Source organism: Bufo gargarizans, chromosome 3 (genome assembly GCF_014858855.1).
Source record: "Bufo gargarizans isolate SCDJY-AF-19 chromosome 3, ASM1485885v1, whole genome shotgun sequence".
In the NCBI taxonomy this organism is placed as follows: domain Eukaryota; kingdom Metazoa; phylum Chordata; class Amphibia; order Anura; family Bufonidae; genus Bufo; species Bufo gargarizans.
In genome coordinates this window covers 55,085,088-55,108,144 of record NC_058082.1, presented here as the reverse complement: position 1 = coordinate 55,108,144, position 23,057 = coordinate 55,085,088, and the positions used below count along the sequence as shown (strand labels likewise).

The 23,057-nt window shown below is 44.1% G+C and overlaps 1 protein-coding gene across 1 annotated transcript in view; it reads left to right on the top strand.

Moving 5' to 3' along the window:
- LOC122932489 overlaps positions 1-23,057 on the top strand; it is a 211,943-nt gene that overhangs the window by 49,005 nt on the left and 139,881 nt on the right. The window contains exons 4-5 of the mRNA XM_044286923.1: positions 11,893-11,933; positions 14,929-14,969. Of these exons, the coding sequence (XP_044142858.1) occupies positions 11,893-11,933; positions 14,929-14,969 (82 nt within the window). The remainder of the gene's footprint in view (positions 1-11,892; positions 11,934-14,928; positions 14,970-23,057) is intronic.

The window sequence follows — 23,057 nt, the reverse complement described above, 5'->3', positions numbered from 1 at the left end:
CTGGGGGCCCACCTCGTTGTTCCTGCTGGAACGGTTTAATTTGGATAGAGATAGGAAGGAGGACGAGGACAAGCGGCGGTGCCGTTTGATTCCGCTGACTTTTTCAAACTGGATGCAGGCGTTTGTGATCCTGGCCAGTGTCATTGGGGAGAAGGCGCCGGAAAATTGTTCCGCGCTTTTCTGCTACCTGGATGCAATAGGCGAGGCTTATCGGACATATGGGGGGATGGGATGGTTGCGGTACGATGAGCAATTTAGGCAACGGAAAGCGGCTCGGTCCACCATCCGGTCGGACCATAAGGACATCGGATTGTGGATGAGGGTGATGGCTCCGGTCAGGGGGCGCAGTCCTTTCCAGGGGAAGCCGGGGGTTCTGGGCAAGCGGAACGCTCGGCGGCCTCGCAAAAGGGTTTATGCTTCCTGTTCAATGAAGGGGGATGTAAGTATGGGGACAAGTGCAAGTTTAAGCACGAATGTTCCTCATGTGGAGGGAGTCATGGAGCACAGCGGTGCTTCAGGGGTCGAAAAGGGAAGGGTTGGGGCGATTCGGCTGGAAAAGGGGCAGACAACCATCCGGGTAAGCCCTTCCTAAATAGGTATCCGAATGTGGCAGCGGCGGGTTTTTTGTTGTCGGGTTTTGAGGAAGGTTTTCGTATCCCGTTCGTGGAGGGGGAAATTTTGCAAGAGTCTAAGAACTTGAGGTCGGCGAGGGAGCTTCCAGGGGTGGTGACGGAAAAATTCAAAAAAGAGGTGGCATTGGGTCGCATGGCAGGCCCCTTCAAGGATCTGTCGATGCCGGATTTGCGGGTATCGCCGTTGGGGGTTGTACCGAAGAGGGTGCCTAAAAAGTTTCGCCTTATACATCACCTATCATTTCCAAAAGGGGGTTCGGTTAATGGCGGTATCGCGCCGGAGTTGTGTTCGGTGGTGTATACGCCGTTTGATGAGGCGGTTCGTTGGGTTCGGTTTTATGGGTAAGGGGCTTTGCTGGCGAAAGTAGATATTGAGGCGGCGTTCTGTCTTCTACCGGTTCATCCGGACTGTCAGCACTTGTTGGGTTGTTTTTGGGACGTTTTTTTTTTTCGTGGATCGCTCTTTGCCCATGGGTTGTTTGGTTTCGTGTTCCTACTTTGAGAAGTTTAGTAAATTTTTGGAATGGGTGGCAAGGGAATGGTCGGGTTGGGGTTCTATTATCCATTATTTGGATGATTTTTTGTTTATTGGGCTGCCGGGGTCGAAGGGGTGCTCGGTGATGCTGCATTCGTTCGAAGTTATGGCACGACTGTTTGGGGTTCCTTTGGCGTCGGAAAAGACGGAGGGTCCTGCGATGGCACTGAGTTTTCCCGGAGGATAGTCATTGATACGGTGGCGATGGAGTGTCGGTTGCCGGACGACAAGGTTGAGGACCTGCGAGGGGTGCTTGCGGCGTCCTGTGGGAAGAAGAAACTGCGTCTGCGGGAATTGCAGTCCTTGCTGGGAAAACTTTACTTTGCCCGTCGGATAATGCCCATGGAGCGGATTTTTTGTAGAAGGTTGGCACAGGCGACAGCAGGAGTTCAGGCCCCTCATCACTTTGTACGGCTTACCCGGGAACTCCGGAGGGACTTGTGGGTGTGGGCTTCCTTTTTGAAACGGTATAACGGCCGGTCTTTGTGGATGGCGGACGGGGTGTTGGCAGCAGATCTTGACCTTTTTACGGATGCGGCTAGGGGGTACTGGTTTGGGGCGTACTTACAGTGTCGTTGGTGTGTAGGGGAGTGGCCTACGCATTGGCAGGAGGAGGGCTGGGTGAAGAATCTAGTGTTGCTGGAACTCTTTCCCATTGTGGTAACAGTATCCATTTGGGGGGAACATTTCAGGAACAATAAGGTGCGATTCCACTGTGATAATTTGGGGGTTGTGGAGGCCATTAACTGTGTTTCGGCCTCGTTTCCGCCGGGTGTCTGTTTGCTTCAACATTTGGTTTTGAGTTGCTTATCGTTGAATGCTTGGATTGTAGCATCCCATGTACCAGGGGTGAGTAACTCAATTGCGGATGCTTTGTCTCGTTTTCAGTGGGAGCGGTTTCGGGTGCTGGCACCAGAAGCGGACGTGCAAGGAACGAGTTTCCCGCAGGAACTGTGGAATCTGCCATTTGGTCGGCTGGCGACTTGGTGAGGGGATCCCTGTCGGTGGGGAGTTAGGGGGCGTACGACAGGGCTTGAGGATTATGGGAGGAATGGAGGGAGGGTTTTCAGGGGTGCGAGTTGGAGGAAGGTGCTATGATATTGCTTTTTGTGGGGCACTGCAGAGAGGAGGGATGGTCAGTGTCCAGAATGAGTAAGTTTATGGCAGGGGTGGCTTTTGGTTGTAAGGGTCAGGGTATAATGGATGTGACTAAATCATTCTGGGTATTGCAGGCTTTGAAGGGTTGGAGGAGGCGGGCACCGGGTGGGGATCGGCGCAGGCCGGTTTCTTAGTTGTTAGGGGATATGTTGGAGCAGTTGGAAAAGGTCTGTGTATCAGTTAGTGAAGTTAAGCTGTTTAAGTTGGCTTTTTCGTTGGCTTTCTTTGGTGCATTGCGCATTGGAGAATTGGTTAGCCTGAGTAAGTGCAGAGCAGGGGGACTGCAGGGTGAGGACGTGGGTTTATTTCAGAACAGGGTGGAGTTTGTTATTCGGCGGTCGAAAATGGATCAGTTGGGCCGGGGTTGTCGGGTGGTTTTATATCAGGTGGCGGGGTCGGATGCAAGCCCAGTTCGGTGTCTTAGAAATTTTTGGGGGCAGGAGGTTGGGGGGAGCGGACCGTTGTTGGTGCATGGTGACAGGTCCTTCCTTTCTAGATTCCAGTTTATAGCGGTATTCCGAGCCTGTTTAAAAGGGCTGGGCAGGGACCCAGCGTTGTTTGGGGGGCATTCATTCCGGATCGGTGCTGTCACCGAGGCGGCTAGGAGAGGATTGAATGAGGAGGCCATTCGTCGCATTGGGCGATGGTAGTCGCTGCAGTTCCGGTCCTATGTTAGGCCGGCGTTGTTATAACGGGGGGGGGGGGGAGAAGTTAGTGTTGTTGGGCTGGGGGAACAGGTGGGGAGCTGTTCTTTGCTGCCCGGTTGACGTATTTTATTTTGTGCTTCTTACAGGTGGGGTGGCATGCCTGGTGTGGATTATGGGGCACTCGTACGTGTTTTGGGGAGCGTTGCGAGCAGCGGTCAGGCCGGATGGAAGGCAGTTGGGCTTTTCTAGAGAGGTGACGGTGGTTCGTTGGTTGGGGATTAGATGTATGTTGTGGAGCCGGGTTCTTCCAGAATTTTACAGTTTTACCAGGTTAGAATCGTATCCGGGGGTTTTGGTGTTACATGTAGGGGGTAACGATTTGGGGGGGCGCCCTTTTCGAGAGCTTACGAGGAACATAAAGTTCAATTTGCTGCGTTTGTGGGCTCAGTGTCCTGGTATGGTTACGGTCTGGTCGGATATGGTGCCGCGTAAGCATTGGAGGGACGCTAGGTCGGTAGAGAGGTTGAACAAAGCCTGGATAAAGGTTAATAGGGCGGTGGGCCGGTTCGTGGTGAGGAATGGTGGTGTTGCGGTCCGGCATAGGGAGCTGGAGGCGGGAGATGGGGTGTTCTAGAGGGCGGATGGGGTTCATTTGAATGCGGTGGGTATCGACCTGTGGTGTTCAGGTATACAGGATGGAATTGAGGTGGCTCTGTGGGTGTGGCGGGACGCAAAGAGGTGAGGCATCACCCCCTTGGGTCGTGGCGGGGGTGGGTCCTTGGAGTTGGTGGTTATGGTGGCTCTGGCATGGTGGGGAGGGAGCCAAAGGGGCTCTGGACTCCCCAGGTATTGGATGTTGGGGTGTGATATGGCGGGTATCTGCCCCACAGTTTTTGCCCATGGTTACCGGTTCTGCCTCCGAGCTGGCGTTTATCAAGGTAATTTAATTGAGGGCACGGGCTGTTACCCGTCAGGTTTTACGGGGCTCCAAGGACCCTCTCCGTGCTGGGCATGTTTCTCTGTGTTCTGGGGAAGTTTTTCTTGGGCGGGGGGCCTTCAAGTGGGAAGGCCTTGGATTGGTTATGTTATATGTTATTTATGCTTAAATTATTATTATTCATAAATAAATGGCTGCTGTGGCCAATAAAATCCACCGGAGGAGTTGTGTCTTTATTAGAGAAGGAGGGGAGAGTGTGAGGTAAAACGACTCGACAATACGCTGGTCAAGCACAGGCCGGACTTAAGGCTGCAAGACTGGGGGTAGGCCTGGCATGACAGGGGTTTGGAAGGAGTGAGTTGGGAGGTTCGGGGTTAAGGGGTATTGCAAGGATGGGGGGTGGGGGGATGTTGGGGGAGGAGTGTAGGGTTTATAAAGGGCAGCGAGAGGCGGGATCAGGGTCATCTCATGTGGGACAGCAGTCTTGCAGCAGCCCCCTCCCATCCACCCGTTGGGCTGCTGGTTGGGGAAGGGAAGCTAGCGGCGGTCAAGGTTGGTGTGGTTTCTGGGTGGATTTTGGTCCAGCAGGGACGGCATTGTCATAGCGGCCATGGCGGGAGTGGGTCCTTGGAGTTGGTGGTTATGGTGGCTCTGGCGTGGTGGGGAGGGAGCCAAAGGGGCTCTGGACTCCCCAGGTATTGGATGTTGGGGTGTAATATGGCGGGTATCTGCCCCACGGTTGTTGCCCATGGTTACCGGTTCTGCCTCCGAGCTGGCATTTATCGACTGGAGGTAATTTAATTGAGGGCAAATTTACCTGTCAGGTTTTACGGGGCTCCAAGGACCCTCTCCGTGCTAGGCATGTTTCTCTGTGTTCTGGGGACGTTTTTCTTGGGGGGGGGGCCTTCAGGTGGGAAGGCCTTGGTTATGTTATATGTTATTTATGCTTAAATTATTATTATTATTCATAAATAAATGGCTGCTGTGGCCAATAAAATCCACCAGAGGAGTTGTGTCTTTATTGGAGAAGGAGGTGAGAGTGTGAGGTAAAACGACTCAACAATATGCTGGTCATTGGTGTGTGCAATGAGCTCCTTCATCCGCTGAATGAAAGCTATTTCCGGCATTTTGGATTATTATCTACAATCATAAATGAGTAGTACTACAGATAAGATGCGAGGATCACAATTATTTTTTTTTTTTTCCTACTGGCCCCCAGTCTCCTGTCAGTGTTTTTATAGCTGCACTGAAATACACAGTCAAGACTGCTGCCCCATGCTGACATAATGGAAAGGACTCGTGCACATGCACAGCAGTCCTGACAACATACAGAATTTTTGCACCTCTTTGGCCTTTTTCACGCATGAGTGTTTTGATCAGTGATTCTGAGCCAAAACCAGGAGTGAGGGCTACACAGAGATCAGGTATAAGGCCTCATGCACATGGCTGTTGGGCGGCCGTGGCCGTATTGCGGATGCGGACCCATTCACTTGAATGGGTTCGCAAATCCGGAGATGCGGAACGGAGTCACAGAATGGAACACCGAAAGCACTACGAAGTGCTTCCGTGGTATTTATTTCCGTTGTTCCGCACCGCAAATAAATATGACACGTCATATTTTTTTGCGGTGCGGACAGACCACGGACCCATTCAAGTTGAATGAATCCGGCCCGCTGCACGGATGTTGGCCGTGCATTAGTAACCACAATTGCGAAAGATACGCTCCTGTTCTATGTTTGGAGCCACACCTGGTTTTGGCTCAAAATCACTGACCGAAAACTGACTGTGTGAATAAGTCCTTCAAATGCTGACAGTGGGAGTACAGGGAGCAGTAGGAAAAAAAAAAGGCGATTTCCTTATCTGCAGTGCTGCTCTTGCATGGCAACAGATAATAACCCAAAATTATGGTGATAATAATACACACCTCAGCTGCTGAAAAACCTCCTAATACACACCTCAGCTGCTGCAGACCCTCATAATACACACCTCAGCTACTGCAGAACCTCATAATACATACCTCCGCTGCTGCAAAATCTCAAAATACATGCTTCACCTGCTGCAGAACATAATGCACACCTCAGGTGCTGCAGAACATCATAATTCACACCTCACCTGTGAAGGAACATGATAATGCACACCTTAGCTGCTGAAAGATATCACAATACACTGCGAAAGAATATATTTTGAAGCTACAGAACACATAAGGCTTTGATCACATATGCCAGGCTCCTTGATGTAAATCCATAAGATCTCATCAAAGTCTAAAGGATCCATCAGTTGTTGTCATCTGTGATGTGATAGATTCGGCACCACTAGATCTACTATGACAGAGCAGAAAAGCGAAAGTCACTAGTGCAGATGTGAATAAAGTCTAATAAACACCTAACATGCTGCAGAACATTATAATAGTGACAAAGGAAGTACAAGTCTCAGTATGACCAGGTTGTTCATATTGGAAATTAGAGGTCAGTACATGAAGGGGGCAAAAGAGGAGAAAACTACAACTCACAGCATGTCCAGACTTATTATGGGACACCAGTGGACATTAGATGGAGAGGGATATAATAGGAGAGAGCTACAACTCCCAGCATTTATAGGATGTTATTATGGGCTATCACAGGACACTACAACTTACAGAGGCAGAGAAACCACTAACGCCTCCACCACACTCCACTCAAATCGTGAGTTCCTTCTTGCACTGGTCACATGATGACATCACACAGGTCCTTTTCTACGTGGTAACTTCTCTGCACAGCTAGTTTGTCAAGTGTAATTAGGGGGTGGGCTTTTTGTCCATGGCCAGGCCCCATAGCAGCTGAGTGGGCTGTCTCCATTGAGGTTCACCACTAACAACACAGATGGCATTCGTATTCTGTCAGTAATTTTCACGGTACATTGGTAGGAGATGCTTTGGAAGCTAATATTTAGCAGAGCAGTGCACATGGAATACGGATGACACACAGAGAGCATACAACAGACACAAGATCCAAACATGGATGCTTCACGGACATATTCATGAACAAACTATCCAAATGCATTAGATCAGGGATCAGCGACCTTCTGCACTCCAGCTGCTGTGAAACTACAATTCCCAGCATCCTCCATTCATTTCTATAGGAGTTCGGAGAAGAGCAGAGTAAGTATGCATGCTGGGAGTTGTAGTTTCACAGCAGCTGGAGTGCCAAAGGTTGCCTACCCCTGCATTAGATGATTGTGATAAAAATCCAGCATTGAAATGTACTTGCAGCACTAGTTCATTTATATGTAAATTCACTAATTCCTTAATTCACATGAAGGGAACTTAGATTTAATAAGAGGCTGGAAACATTTATAGCAGCAAACGCCAGCTTCTGCTCGGACCTCCGGGGCACGGATAGTGCAGGACTGCACTCACACAGCAACAAATGTACACAGTAAAATCCATTCAGTTTTATTTTTACTCCATTAAAAAGCAGTTACAAAATGGTAGGTACAAACCAGGCCTTACATCTCTCTGACGCGGTTCGGGTGCATGTTTTTAGCACCCTTAATCATAGAGTCACTAGATGACTAATTTGCATAAATTACTGTATCAAAATACTAAGCCGAACTCGGCTTCATGCCTCATTAATTCATCAATATATATGTGAGGACAACCCCTTTAATATTCTTGAATCAAAACTGCAGAGACATTCCAAACTGAAATTAAAGATCAGTAAACTTCACTAGTACAGATATGATTGGTTAATTTTATATTAAGAAGGCAAAATATAATAACACCCAATATATGGACATTTCTGAGTTAGAAGTCTCAGGAACTAATGAATCATCAAGTTGTTTGGGTGTGGGGGAAGGTTGTACAACACTGGGGCACAAAGCAAAAGATCAAACATAGACATACAGTCATGTGAAAAAATTAGGACACCCTTTGAAAGCATGTGGTTTTTTGTAACATTTTTAATAAAAGGTTATTTCATCTCCGTTTCAACAATACAGAGAGATTAAAGTAATCCAACTAAACAAAGAAAACTGAAGAAAAGTCTTTTCAAGATTTTCTGTAAATGTCATTCTACAAAAATGCCTATTCTAACTGAGGAAAAAGATAGGACACCCTTGCCCCTAATAGCGAGTGTTACCTCCTTTGGCTGAAATAACTGCAGTGAGACGGTTCTTGTAGCCATCTACCAGTCTTCGACATCGGTCTGAGGAAATTTTACCCCACTCCTCAATGCAGAACTTTTTCAGCTGTGAGATGTTTGAGGGGTTTCTTGCACGTACAGCCCTTTTCAAGTCACCCCACAGCATCTCAATGGGATTCAAATCTGGACTTTGACTTGGCCATTCCAGGACTCTCCATTTCTTCTTTTTCAGCCAATCTTTGGTTGATTTACTAGTATGTTTTGGGTCATTGTCATGTTGCATGGTCCAGTTCCGCTTCAGCTTTAATTTTCTAACTGATGGTCTCACATGTTCTTCAAGCACCTTCTGATACACAGTAGAATTCATCGTGGATTCTATGATGGTGAGCTGACCAGGTCCTGCTGCAGCAAAGCAGCCCCAAACCATGACACTTCCACCTCCATGCTTCACAGTTGGTATGAGGTTCTTTTCTTGGAATGCTGTGTTTGGTTTACGCCAAACATGTCCTCTGCTGTTGTGTCCAAATAATTCAATTTTGGACTCATCTGTCCAAAGAACATTATTCCAGAAGTCCTGGTCTTTGTCAACTTTATCTCTGGCAAATGTCAGTCTGGCCTCGATGTTTCTCTTGGAAAGCAAAGGTTTCCTCCTTGCACACCTCCCATGCAAGTTAAACTTGTACAGTCTCTTTCTGATTGTAGAGGCATGTACTTCTACATCAACAGTAGCCAGAGCCGGCTGTAGTTCTCGAGATGACACTTTAGGGTTTTTGGAGACCTCTTTTAGCATCTTGCGGTCTGCTCTTGGGGTGAACTTGCTGGGGCGACCAGTCCTGGGCATGTTGGCAGTTGTTTTGAAAGCCCTCCACTTGTAGACTATCTTCCGGACAGTGGAATGGCTGATTTCAAAATCTTTTGAGATCTTTTTAAATCCCTTCCCAGACTCATAGGCTGCTACAATCTTTTTTCTGAAGTCCTCTGACAGCTCTTTTGCTCTCACCATGGTGCTCACTCTCACTTCAACAGTCAGGAGCACACCAAACTAAATGTCTGAGGTTTAAATAGGGCAAGCCTCATTCAACATGCAGAGTAACGATCTACTAATTATGTGCACCTGGTGTGATATACCTGTGTGAGATCTGAGCCAATTTAAGAGGGAATACATGTGAGGGTGTCCTATCTTTTTCCTCAGTTAGAATAGGCATTTTTGTAGAATGACATTTACAGAAGATCTTGAAAAGACTTTTCTTCAGTTTTCTTTGTTTAGTTGGATTACTTTAATCTCTCTGTATTGTTGAAACGGAGATGAAATAACCTTTTATTAAAAATGTTACAAAAAACCACATGCTTTCAAAGGGTGTCCTAATTTTTTCACATGACTGTACCTACTGTATATATCCACAATAGAGAGCTTCTCAGCCTCAAATTATTATCTAATTTGCAGCCTGTAGCGCTCTTCCAACAGCCAAGTCCATAGTAGTTACCAAAGTTCCAATCACACAACCCAACTAAATTGACCTTCGTTCTTTGGGTCTTCATGCCTGCAAATACCACCAATTATGTTAAACTTGAGCTGTCATTGGCGCTGTTGTAGATATGGTTACTCCGACAAGGAACAAGGGTCATTGGCTGCAGAGTTCATGTCCTGCCATGAACACAAATGTTAATGTTGGGAGACCTAGAGCCTGTTGAGTCGGTGGTGGAGTGATGGAGCTGAAACCCAGGGGCAGGGACCAGAAAAGTATGATCACCACCACCACAGGCCCGGCCACTCTGTGAGGTGTGAAAAAAATTCGGACAACCCCTTTAATGTTCTTTATTTTACACATCCAACTGTAGCAGCTTTTTATGCATTCACTATAGAGATAAGCACCTTTGTAAATGAAATACTATCCCTTTTGGCATCTTTTCTTCCTTCCTTTTTGAGAGACACTAAGGACACTGTCATCAGGCTCATTAAACCAGTATAACAATACCACTGTGTTTGCAAGCCTTGATATTGAGTTCCTATGTACACATATTCAGCACGATTTGGGTTTTGCAGCCACACCATACTCTCTGGTGTCATGGGATTATAGGTCATACATTACACTTAATTAAATACCAATAAAAACACAAGACAACATAATGAATAAATCGTCAGCCACGGCCTTTATTAATTAACCTGACAAATAACTTAAACTTCATAATACGAACCATAGCTCAGCAAATATTAATCATCAGCATATAAATAATAACAAATCTATAAAAAACATGAGCTCATCCTTAGGACTCATGCACATGAACTTTTTTTGCTGACCGTATGCGGAACCATTCAGTTTAATGGGTCCGTGAAAAAAACGGAAGTTACTCCATGTACATTCCGTTTCCATATGTCCGTATTTCCGTTCCGCAAAAAAATATGAGCATAAGAGGGAAGGGGGAATCAGGAAATCAGGCCTGAGAACTAGGGAAGGAAGAAGGACACCTCCTAGTAAAACCCTAACCAAAATCCTGACTTGACTACCAGTATGAACAGACCCCAGAGGTAGGTGAGTTCATACACAGGAATACCTAGAGTCCTATCTAGCCCTATAGGACCCTGGTACTAATGGCAGGAATGAGACTACCTGTTCCTCCAAAAGGAAGGACAAACAGTAGTCTCCTTCAGGCCTAATACAAACAATAGGAAAATGCAACACACAGAACCCAAACAAAATACAAAAAGGGAAAGGAAAGACTTAACTTCAAAGGAGAAATGGAAGCACCAGGAACTCAGCCGAGATCCACACACCAACAATCGACAACTGAAAGTGAAGCTATAAACCACACAGTGTGGGAAGGAAGAATAAATAAGGAAGGTTAAATGACCACATTAGCAACACCTGAGGCAAGGGGTGTGGCCATTACCAGAGACAACACAGACGCCTATTGATGAACAAGTAAAACCTGTCAGATTAAACCACGTGTTGGATGTCATCTGTATTTTTTGCGGATCCGTTTTTTGCGGACCACAAAACACATACTGTCGTGTGCATGAGACCTTAAGCTCAACATGAAAAAATTTGGAAAAGTTCAAGGGGTCTGAATTCTTTTTCAAGGCACTATAAGATGTCCACAGGATAGGTGTCTGATAAGTGGGGGCTCGACCCTCAACGATCACAAGTTTCCTATGTTCCCCTTTCGAATGGAGTGTCAGTTGAGGACAAGCCCTGCTGCACTGTTCAAGTGCTTTGGTACGGTGGTGGTAGCCAAGCAGTCTATTAAGTTATCTTTGGCACTCTCATAGCCTTTGAATGGAGAGGGAGTGCACATGCTTGACCACTGATCGATTCAAACAGTGATACAAGACTCCCATTCTCATAATCGGTGGGGTCCCAGCAGAAAGGGAAACCCCCACCAATCTGGCACTTACCGCCTATCTTTTGGATAGGTGATAAATCGTCATTCTAGGACCCTTTAATTGACATGAATTTGTCTTAAGACCCTTTAAACACAACAGAGCTATGTAGAGTATGGAGGCTATCCATAATAGAGAATAGTAAGTCCTCAGTGCAGCCATAGTGGTTTCATATGGTACCGTATGTATGGAGCTATTATCCCAGCCTCTACAGCGGCACATCGAGTACAAGTTTATACCTAACTCTTAAAAGTAAACTAGCTCTTGCCCATTGACAAATAACTAATAAACACTGTCATTAATTAATAAAACAAAAGGGTGTGCACTGCTGTTTGCAACAATCTCAGTGTGAACAAGGTGATATATTTCTCACTGGCAGATTTCTGGGTGGGTGGTGCAGCGCTCATAGTGTGAACTCCCTGCAAGATATTTTTTTTAACCATTTGAGTAATAAATTAGACTCATTACAATAAATCTGTTTTACAGTGTATATTGTAAAGACCATAAAAGTAAGAATACTGCTAATGGTAAGTCTTTTTGTTGCAGTTTCTGTCTGTCTTTTTGTCTGTTTCTGTATCTGACATTTAGTTACAGTATAAGTGTGTGTTCACACCATATACAAAGTTTATGGTAGGTAAAGTGTATACAGTAAACGGATGCCTTAGGCTGATACCATACAGTGGCATCCATTCACCATAGAGTTCCATTGTAAAAAAAATAATAATAATAAATATATATATATCTATATATATTTATATACACATGTTTTTTTTACCGGACTCTGCCGGATACAAGAACGTGGTGTGCTGTGTTTTTGAATCTTTTTTTTTTCTTCTAACTTTCTCTACGTCAAACAGAGGCATAATACATGATGTGAAAATAATACGGATTCCAGCTCTTCACAATAAAATGGCTTCTTTATTCAACTTCCATAAAATCAGACATCAAAACTAGGACAAAATGCTGTGACGCGTTGCGGGCTGTAGTATATTAGTATATAAGCCCTTCATCAATGCATGATGTGAACCCATATTTCGGAAAAATCTGTACATCACCCCGACATATGCAGCTGCATGCCAGCCATATGCATATATCATCTATAGCCTGCCATGTAGTAAGCTGCACTTACCTATAGAGTAAGAAGAAAAAATATCCATAAGTTCTATTAAGGTCAATGGAGCCAGTCAGAATTTGTGGTGGGAGTTGTTAGCAGCTCGTATTCTGAATGAACATACGAAATACGGTTCAATAGACCCTAGCTAACCTGCATGTCTTATAACGGATAGATAAGAAGTATAGCTAACAAAAGGTATGATCACCCATATTACACATAAAGTTACGACCAGGTATAGTACACATATATAATGTTATGACCAGGTATATTACACATATATAAAGGTACGACCAGGCATGTTATACATATATATAACTATGGTCAGTCATATTACACAGATATAATTGAACGACCTGCCGCAACAGCCAGGGGCAGTTTACCTCCATCAGTAGCAGCTACAGCATCTACACATGGGCTTCGCATGGGGGGGCAAGTGCCCCCCCTGGAAATCTGTGAACTGAGTTCTGCCTCTGCTCTGCAGCACTGGCGGATCCAGAGGGGGGGGGGGGCAACGGGGCAATTGCCCCCCCCCCCGAGCTGCTCAGAAGTGGGGGGGGGGCGGCGTTGGGGCACAGGGAGATGAACGCTTCTATTGTGAAAGCGTTCATCTTCATAGTCATCTGTATAGCCGTCCTCAGGCGTGTCCCTTTCCCTTCCTCTGATAGGCTGCAGGTACTAGGCCGGCAGCCTATCAGAGGCCGGCGCAGGCGGCGCGATGACGTCATCGCGCCACCTGAGCCGTACAGCGTGGGACACAGGCCGGAAGAGGCCTGCATCGCATCGCTGCCAAGGAGGTAAGTATAAGTGTTTATTTTTTTTTTGTTTGTGTACAATACTGGTGGCTACTGGCACATAATGGGGGTCTCTGGCTACTGGCACATAATGGGGGTCTCTGGCTACTGGCACATAATGGAGGTCTCTGGCTACTGACACATAATGGGGGTCTCTGGCTACTGACACATAATGGGGGGCTGTCATTACTGGCACATAATGGGGGCTGTCATTACTGGCACATAATAGGGGGCTGTCATTACTGGCACAAAGGGAGGCTGTTATTACTGGCACATGATGGGGGGCTGTTATTACTGGCACATGATGGGGGGCTGTTATTACTGGCACATGATGGGGGGCTGTTATTACTGGCACATGATTGGGGGGTTGTTATTACTGGCACATGATTGGGGGGCTGTTATTACTGGCACATTATTGGGGGCACTATAGGGGCATCTACTGAGGCCACAAAGAAGGGGTGTTTTATATGGGGGGCTCTGTACAGTAGAATTTTATACTGGGACACTATGGTGGGTACTATGAGGAAGGGGGGAGTGGAGTACTATGGGGTCATCTATGGGGGGCACTAAGAAGGGGTATTTTATACTTGCAAATTATGGGGGACACTGAGGGAATCTACTGGGGCATTTTATACTGGTACATTATGGGGGGTACTAGGAGGAAGGGGGAAGAGGAGCACTATGGAGGCATTTACTGGGGGCACTATATAGGGGTATTTTATACTGGCACATTATGGGGGCACTATGGGGACATTAGCTCAATTGGGGGCATTACAAGGGGGTATTTTTTGCACTGTTACATTATAAGGAGAATTATTTCTACTGGGGGGCATTTATTACTCCCCCATTGTATGAGTCCCCTAGTAGCAGCACCAGCCTTTCTCTGCTCTGCTATTCCTCTGCCCCTTCTCCAAATCCTTATTATGAAATCTTTCTCATTAGGATAAAACACAACATCAGCTCCGCCGAGCCCCCGGCCAAAGTGTGGAAGTGGTGTCCGAGATCCCCAAGGGCCAAGCCAAGTAATTGTAAGTTTTCCTACACTGTGCCACACAATATACAGTATACCGCTACACTGTGTAGTTGGTTCTATAAGCACCATTGTTTTGTGGCGGCGGACAGAAGATAATCTGGAAGTGCCCCTCCCGAGACCAGGCTCTGGATCCGCCACTGCACAGCTCCTGCTTTATTATACTTTGTGATAATGAATATGCCCCTCCCCTTCATTACATTCTCAGAAACAAGCAAAGCATGGATGTCAATAAAATTATGCCCCACCCTGGAAAAATTTCTGCGGACGCCCATGCATCTACAGTGTTTGAATGAGGGAGTGGGCGACCTGTATCAGCCCAACAGTGTGTTGAGTTACCATTTCAGCAGGTTACCAGGTCTGCCATCAGTAACTGCCTATTAGGTCAGTTAAATTAAAATAAGACAAAATAGCGCAAATTACGGTATATATATTTTTTCTCCATTTCACTAAATTAAACAGAAAAAAGATACAGCTCTGGAATTGGGAATATAGCTCTTAAATAACTTAACTTTTCACCTACCATTCATTATCTGTTTTGTCACCTACCTGAGCGCTGAACATTGCGTTGTGTTTATATTTTACAGGCTCAAAGGACACGGATGGAAAACCTAAAAAACGCACATCGGTAAATATTAAAATTCTAATTATTGCATGGCAAAGGTCTTGTGAACTTATTCTCCCTTAAAGAGGACCTGTCACCATTCAATGCAGTGTAATCTGCAGGCAGCATGTTATAGAGCAGGAAGAGCTGAGCAGAATGATATATTGTTTTATGGGAAAAGATTCAGTAAAAATTGTAATTTATATACTGTATTTATATTTCTTACCTTTCTAACTTCAATTGTAAACATATTATCAGTAACTGATGACATTCCCTGTGTAAGTGTGTATACAGAGACAGCTGTCAGTCACTGATGGACACGTGGGCAGAGATATACAGTTGCAAGAAAGAGTATGTGAACCCTTTGGAATGATATGGATTTCTGCACAAATTGGTCATAAAATGTGATCTGATCTTCAGATAAGTCACAACAATAGACAATCACAGTCTGCTTAAACTAATAACACACAAAGGATTAAATGTTACCATGTTTTTATTAGACACACCATGTAAACATTCACAGTGTAGGTGGAAAAAGTATGTAAACCCCTAGACTAATGCTAATTGGAGTGAGGTGTCAACTGGAGTCCAATCAATGAGATGAGATTGGAGGTGTTGGTTACAGCTGCCCTGCCCTATAAAAAACACACACCAGTTCTGGGTTTGCTTTTCACAAGAAGCATCGCCTGATGTGAATGATGCCTCGCACAAAAGAGCTCTCAGAAGACCTACGATTAAGAATTGTTGACTTGCATAAAGCTGGAAAGGGTTATAAAAGTAGCTCCAAAAGCCTTGCTGTTCATCAGTCCACGGTAAGACAAATTGTCTATAAATTGAGAAAGTTCAGCACTGCTGCTACTCTCCCTAGGAGTAGCCGTCCTGTAAAGATGACTGCAAGAGCACAGCGCAGACTGCTCAATGAGGTGAAGAAGAATCCTAGAGTGTCAGCTAAAGACTTACAAAAGTGTCTGGCATATGCTAACATCCCTGTTAGCGAATCTACGATACGTAACACACTAAACAAGAATGGATTTCATGGGAGGATACCACAGAGGAAGCCACTGCTGTCCAAAAAAAACATTGCTGCACGTTTACAGTTTGTACAAGAGCACCTGGATGTTTCACAGCAGTACTGGCAAAATATTCTGTGGACAGATGAAACCAAAGTTGAGTTCTTTGGAAGAAACACACAACACTATGTGTGGAGAAAAAGAGGCACAGCACACCAACATCAAAACCTCATCCCAACTGTGAAGTATGGTAGTGGGGACATCATGGTTTGGGGCTGCTTTGCTGCGTCAGGGCCTGGACGGATTGCTATCATCGAAGGAAAAATGAATTCCCAAGTTTATCAAGACATTTTGCAGGAGAACTTAAGGCCACCTGTCCACCAGCTGAAGCTCAACAGAAGATGGGTGTTGCAACAGGACAACGACCCAAAGCATAGAAGTAAATCAACAACAGAATGGCTTAAACAGAAGAAAATACGCCTTCTGGAGTGGCCCAGTCAGAGTCCTGACCTCAACTTGATTGAGATGCTGTGGCAAGACCTCAAGAAAGCGATTCCCACCAGACATCCCAAGAATATTGCTGAACTGAGACAGTTCTGTAAAGGGGAATGGACAAGAATTACTCCTGACCGTTGTGCACTTCTGATCTGCAACTACAGGAAATGTTTGGTTGAAGTTATTGCTGCCAAAGGAGGTTCAACCAGTTATTAAATCCAAGGGTTCACATACTTTTTCCACCTGCACTGTGAATGTTTACATTGTGTGTTCAATAAGAACATGGTAACATTTCATTATTTGTGTTATTAGCTTAAGCAGACTGTGATTGTCTATTGTTTTTTGACTTAGATGAAGATCAGATCACATTTTATGACCAATTTGTGCAGAAATCCATATCATTCCAAAGGGTTCACATACTTTTTCTTGCAACTGTAAATGTATAAATTACATGTTTTATTGTTTTTTTTCCCGTACGACTATATATATCAATCTGCTGAGCTCCTCTTGCTCTATAACATGCAGATTACATTTCATTTCATGGTGACAGGTCCTCTTAAACGTTTAATCCGGTAACCTTTCACCGTGAGTAAATCTATTGGCCACATCAGCCATTGTATTGAAAATAAGCGATATATAAATACCAGACCTCAATAATACTCGTTGCATGGATTTCATACTAAAAAGCTGCTGGGTAGTCGCACACAAACCTCCTCCCATTGTTCGCCATGGGAGGCTGTGTTGATGTTCATGCGGTTTCTCCACAACTGTGTCCTTTCTTGGCTCAGTCGCAGCCATAAACTGCGAGCTCTCATTAAAACTAGATCCTGATGATACCTATCCTGATGATGGGCCATCAGTATCAAAATCTTGGACAAGCCCTTAGACCTCCAATCATCTTATACTCACCCCTTTCTCCTGCGCAGTTCTGGTCCAGTGGGAATGTGTTAGTATAAAGCACGTGACCACTACAGCAATCATGGTCTTCAGTAGTCTACTGCTGAGGGCACTGATTGACTGCAGCAGTCAGGGGTTGTACACCTGCATGTCACAGTGTCGGCGACATGTACAGTGCCGGGATACAGCAGTATGTAGCATAATTCTATTCAGGGGGCGCAGTAAGCATAGCAGTATTCTATTCAGGGGCATTGTGTGTGTAGAACTATTATATTCAGTTTGAGTACATAGCATTATTATATCCAGGGCACACGGTATGTGTAGCATCGATTATATTTAGGGGCATTTTGTATAGTAGTATTCTATTCCGGGCACACAGTGTGTGTAGCATCGATTATATTCAGGGGCATTGTGTATAGCAGAAAAAGTCCAGCAGTGGTACCCTAATATGCAAACAGATAGCCAAATTTAATAAGAATAAGGAACTAACCTATACATAGTCACTCGGGTGGGCCAAGACACAGCTAGATAAACTGCGTAAGTGGTGGGGGAAATTGTCCCTACCACTACTACCCTACTCTGGACCTCTGCCCAGGGACGTCCCCTAGTGGTGGGGACTCCCTGTCCTCGAGCCTAGCCTCACCTCCTGTCTAACCCTGATTCGGTGACAGGTGGTGAAAACCTAGTGTCAGAGTGGCCCACCAACGGATGACTAGCACAAACATAAAAGGAAAAGGTGTCCGCTGTATACAACCCTCGTGACAGACCGCCAGGAGGTACGGGGTACACCTAGTATATAAAATTAATACGCAGACAAACACGCACACTGATACGATAATTATGTGATGATATAAGTATGATATACCACAATCCCGACGCGTTTCACCCACGCAGTGGGATCATCAGGGGGTAATAAGGGGTAAGTATAATTCAAGTACGGAGCCCATATACATGAAATAGGCCCCGTTAGATAGTAATGCGTAATTCAAAATTGCGTTGGAAATTACGTAAAGAAATCAGACCCAACCCTAATATGAAGGTGAATAAATAAATAAATCAAAGCATTGTGTATAGCAGTATTATATTCGGGGCATGGCGTATAGCAGCATTAAATTCAAGGGGCATGGTGTATTTAGCACTGTTGTATAAAGGGGCATGGTGTATAGCAGTAAAACATGTCGGGGGCATTTTCAGATGTGGAAATAGACACAGCGATAATGTCCCTTAAAAATTGTATTTTCGGCACTGTATTTAAAAAAGTGTAAGGATATTTTAGCACCTCAATTTAAAAGTTTATGCAATTATATTTTCCAAGGGGCACATTGCCTTCAGATATGCTTATTGCCTTAATTACTGTGATTCCTAAACCTGATAAGGATCACTCTAGTCCTGGGAATTACCGTCCCATCTCCCTTCTTTTACTTTTTACATCCATACTAGCTAAACGCCTTAATGGCTACCTCCCCGCTTTAATACACTCTGACCAAGTAGGTATTATTCCAGGTTGGCAAGCACCGGATAATGTGTGGAAGGTGTAATATTATTCAGTGGGCTAATACAAAATCTCAGCCTATCTCCCTATTGGTCCTTGATCTTTACCATGTTTTGACTACTATGAGTATTTCGGGAGCCTTTTTATGTTCTATGCAAACTCTTTATACAACTCCCACTTCGTGTCTTAAATTGCCCACAGATTCTGCGGTTCCTATCCATATTAGTCGAGGCACACGTCAGGGTTGCTGTGGCAGGCGCAGCACTATGAAGTGCCTTTTGCGCTGTGGCATTAGAAGAATTTTGATATCTCTGACTTTTAGTCTAACCAGACTGTCTATTACTCTGTAATTCTTCTAGCGCCGTTCCATGGAAACAGTATGTTTAAAGAGCACACCAAATGCTTCAAATAACTTCTTTATTAACTTAAAGTATAACTGTCGTATTATTATTTTTTTTTCGAGTATTGTATTGTGGTGATTAATATCTCCTTAGGGGCCCTATTTCTACTTTTCACTGTGTATTCAATTACCCCTTAATTCCACAGTTTTGTTCCCTGTACTGCCTGTGCTTAAAATAGGGTTGCTAGGCATGGTCCGTCTATATGTTGAAGGACGGAGGACGCAGAAGCACGCTGCGTGCAAGGTCAGATTACAGACAGCCAGGGACTGTAAGTAAATGATTAAAGCCAGGTCCTCGCCAGCAGCTGATAGTGCCTGGGCTGTGTGCACTTCTCCCTGTCCCTGCGCTTGGCAGACGCTCCCTCACTCAGCAGAGCTGGAGAAGTAGAGTTGAAGCAGTGCAGACCAGGGAAGGGAGATCTGCCATCTGCTTAGTGTATGAATGAAAGCAACATGTGGTAAGAGGACCCCTTTGTGCTGCAGGAGATTAACCCTTTAGGGGGAGGGCTGTGGTTACTGACACTTTTGGGGGGCTATTGTTACTGGCTAGTGAGGGCAGGTGGGATTAGCCTCAGGGTGAGGGCAGTGGCGGCCATCTTAACTGAATAGTGAAATTGCAGTTTTATGCAGACTGGTTGCTAAGGAATGAATCTTATTAAATATGGGGTAAGTCAGTCTAATAGTAATTGATTCTGGAATATCATGTTATTAGTAACTACATATATGAAAATTGAAATTAGGGTCTAAGTGTGACAGTTATCCTTTAAACTTTTCTTCATTTATAACACTGCCGCCTCCACAGAAGATAGTCCATGTACATAACACGTGTTGAAAAGATATCACAAAATGGCGGTAATTTTGTATGCTTGCAATTGTATGCTTGAAATTTGTATTTGAAATTGTAGCTTGCAATTTGTATTTGGTGGAACTGTAAGTAAACATATATATATATATATATATATATATATATATAGTTCAGTATACAGTTCTAAACACAATACTAACAATAGGAACATTATATAACTGTTCTAAATACCTATTTTGGCCTCTTGTTCCCATAAAACTGGACTCTGACTGGAACGGTGTCTGTTCAGCTCCTCTCTCTGGTGAGTAATGATTCTAGCAGACCCTGCTAGGGGAATTCCCAGACAGGCTGTCTGTGAGGCTGGTTGTGATTGGTGAAAACTCTTGCTGTGTGAGAAGCTGGCTGTGATTGGTCTAGACATCTGCTCAGCAACAACAGATTAACACCATGCTTTTTGTTGTTTCTGCTGTGTCACTGAGCTTACCCTACATTACAAAATGAATCTTAAAAGGCACATTATCTTTTTCTGCTTCTGTGAACACAAAATATAACAGATATATAACATCCAAAACATGATGTCACAGTAAATAACTCTGCTTTTGTCTTTAACACATCAACATAGGAACTGTATTAGGGTTATTAGCAGGTTTAGCTGTTTACACATATAAGGCTATGCTAGCAACCTAGGAAAGATCTTAGCTGGCCAGCTACACTCCCACCAAAATTACCTATAATTCTATGTTCTTAGTGGTAGGACTTGAACATGAATTTGAGGAATTTTCCATCAGGTTCTCAACTTCCAAGCGTCTTTTATCACTCTTAAGTAGAACAACTAACTTCTGTATAGGACGTTCCAACTTGAGTGGAGTAGTGAGACGTTTTCCTTTTTTGTCAAGTTTTGAATCTCCTATTTGTAACAACACTCTTCTTACTAGTTTTTCTTCATCCTTTTGAACTTCTAGAACTTTGGCCAATTTCCATTGACTTCTGGGTAAATCTTCTTTCACTAACACTATGTCACCAACTTGGACATTTTTTCTGGGTGCTTGCCATTTACTTCTTAGCATCAGATTGGCTAAGTACTCTTTCCTCCATTTATTCCAAAACTGTTCTGATAGATAATAAACTCTTCGCCATGTCCTTTTAGCATATAAATCCTCTTTGGTGAACTTGCCAGGCGGTGGCTGTATGTAATGAGACTTAAGGTAGTAGATGGTTGGGAGTTAAAGGGTCCAAACTTGTTGGATCGTTGATGTTATCAACTGTAAGTGGACGACTGTTAACAATAGACATTACTTCATAGAGTAGGGGCCTAAGTGAAGCATCATCTATTCTTCTGGCGTTCTTTTTCAACACTGAACTTAACACATTTCTTACAGTTCTGATTTGTCTTTCCCAAACTCCTGTTGTATGGCTTGCATGTGGAGTATTCATATGAAAATCACACTGTTTCTCTAACAAATACTCAGTTACCTTTTCTTTATCAATCTCTTTTAGAGCTTTCTTCAATTCATTCTTTGCTTCGACAAAATTAGATCCTTGGTCAGATCTAAGCTCTCTAACGGTACCTCTAATGACTATAAAACATCTTAAGGCGTTGATGAATGCGTCAGTTGACATATCTTCTAACATTTCCAGGTGAATTGCTCTGGAACCCAGACATGTAAATATTAGTCCATATCTCTTTTACTCCTTGCGGTTCTGTTTGGTGATGATTTGAATGGGCCAAAACAATCAATTCCGCTATAAAGAAATGGTGGTTATGGGTTTACACGATTTGCCATTTTTTGTTCTTCTGTAGGTCTACGTGCATTTCTGCAGACTACACATTTACTTATATACTTTGCTATAACTTTGCTTCATTCAGAATCCAGTAACCCCCCTACTCTCAAACAGCTTTGGGTAAAGCTTCTTCCTTGATGCAAGGATTTGTTGTGGTAGTGAGCAATAATCAATCTTGTGAAGGTAGAGTTTTTGGGTAGAATTGCTGGATGCTTCACTCTACTAGGTAACAATGCATTTTCCAGTCTCCCTCCCACCTTCAGTATACCATCCTGCAGAATAAGATTAAGCTTGTACAATGGGTGGTTGTTTGGAAGCCTTTTAGGTTCTTGACTAAGTCTCTTTAACTGTTCACTGTAGAATCTCTGTTGAATGAGTCTTATGACTGTTTCTTCAGCTTTCATTCTTTCTTCTACATTCAACAATTCCTTCTTTCTGATTCCCTTTGCCAAACGTTGAATTCGAGCTACTACGTTTATGACTGTATTCCATTTTGAACATCTGGCTAGTCTTTCAAGTATGTTATCTTGACACTTGGCAGCAGTGCTCAGTGTTTGTACAATTTTTACTTCTGGATCACCCATAAACAATTATGTGTAACCTTTACTGGGCGTGATTCCCTTTTCCCAAAGGAACTCTGGACCAGTGAACCAGTTTGAATTTTTAAATTCTGTTACATTCAGGCCTCTTGAAGCATGGTCTGCTGGGTTATGCTTTGTGTCAATGTAATGCCAATGTTCTGGATTTGTTATTTCCTGAATTTTCTCAACTCTGTTGGCGACAAAGATATAGAATCTTTGAGCTTCGTTGTTTATGTATCCTAGGACAACTTGTGAATCTCTCCAAAAATATTATTCATCTATTTTCAATTCCAATTCTTCTTTCAGAAACTTGCTATCTGATGCTGAAACAACAGCTGCTTTCAGTTCAAGTCTTGGTATTGTCTGAATACTGGTAGGTGCAACTCTGGCCTTCCCTATAACCAGGGCACAGTGTATGTTTTCTTCTCCTATTACTCTGCTATAGGAGCACTGACCATAACCATAACTACTGGCATCTGAAAAATGATGAAGTTCTATTTTCTTGTACTTTCCGAAATCATGAGGTACAAAACATCTGGGTATTCGAACCTCTCTCAAGTTTTGCAAGTCTCTTATCCAACTCTCCCACCTTGGCCTCAAATTTTCAGGTATGGGCTCGACCCTTCCCAACTTCTGTCTGCATAATTCTT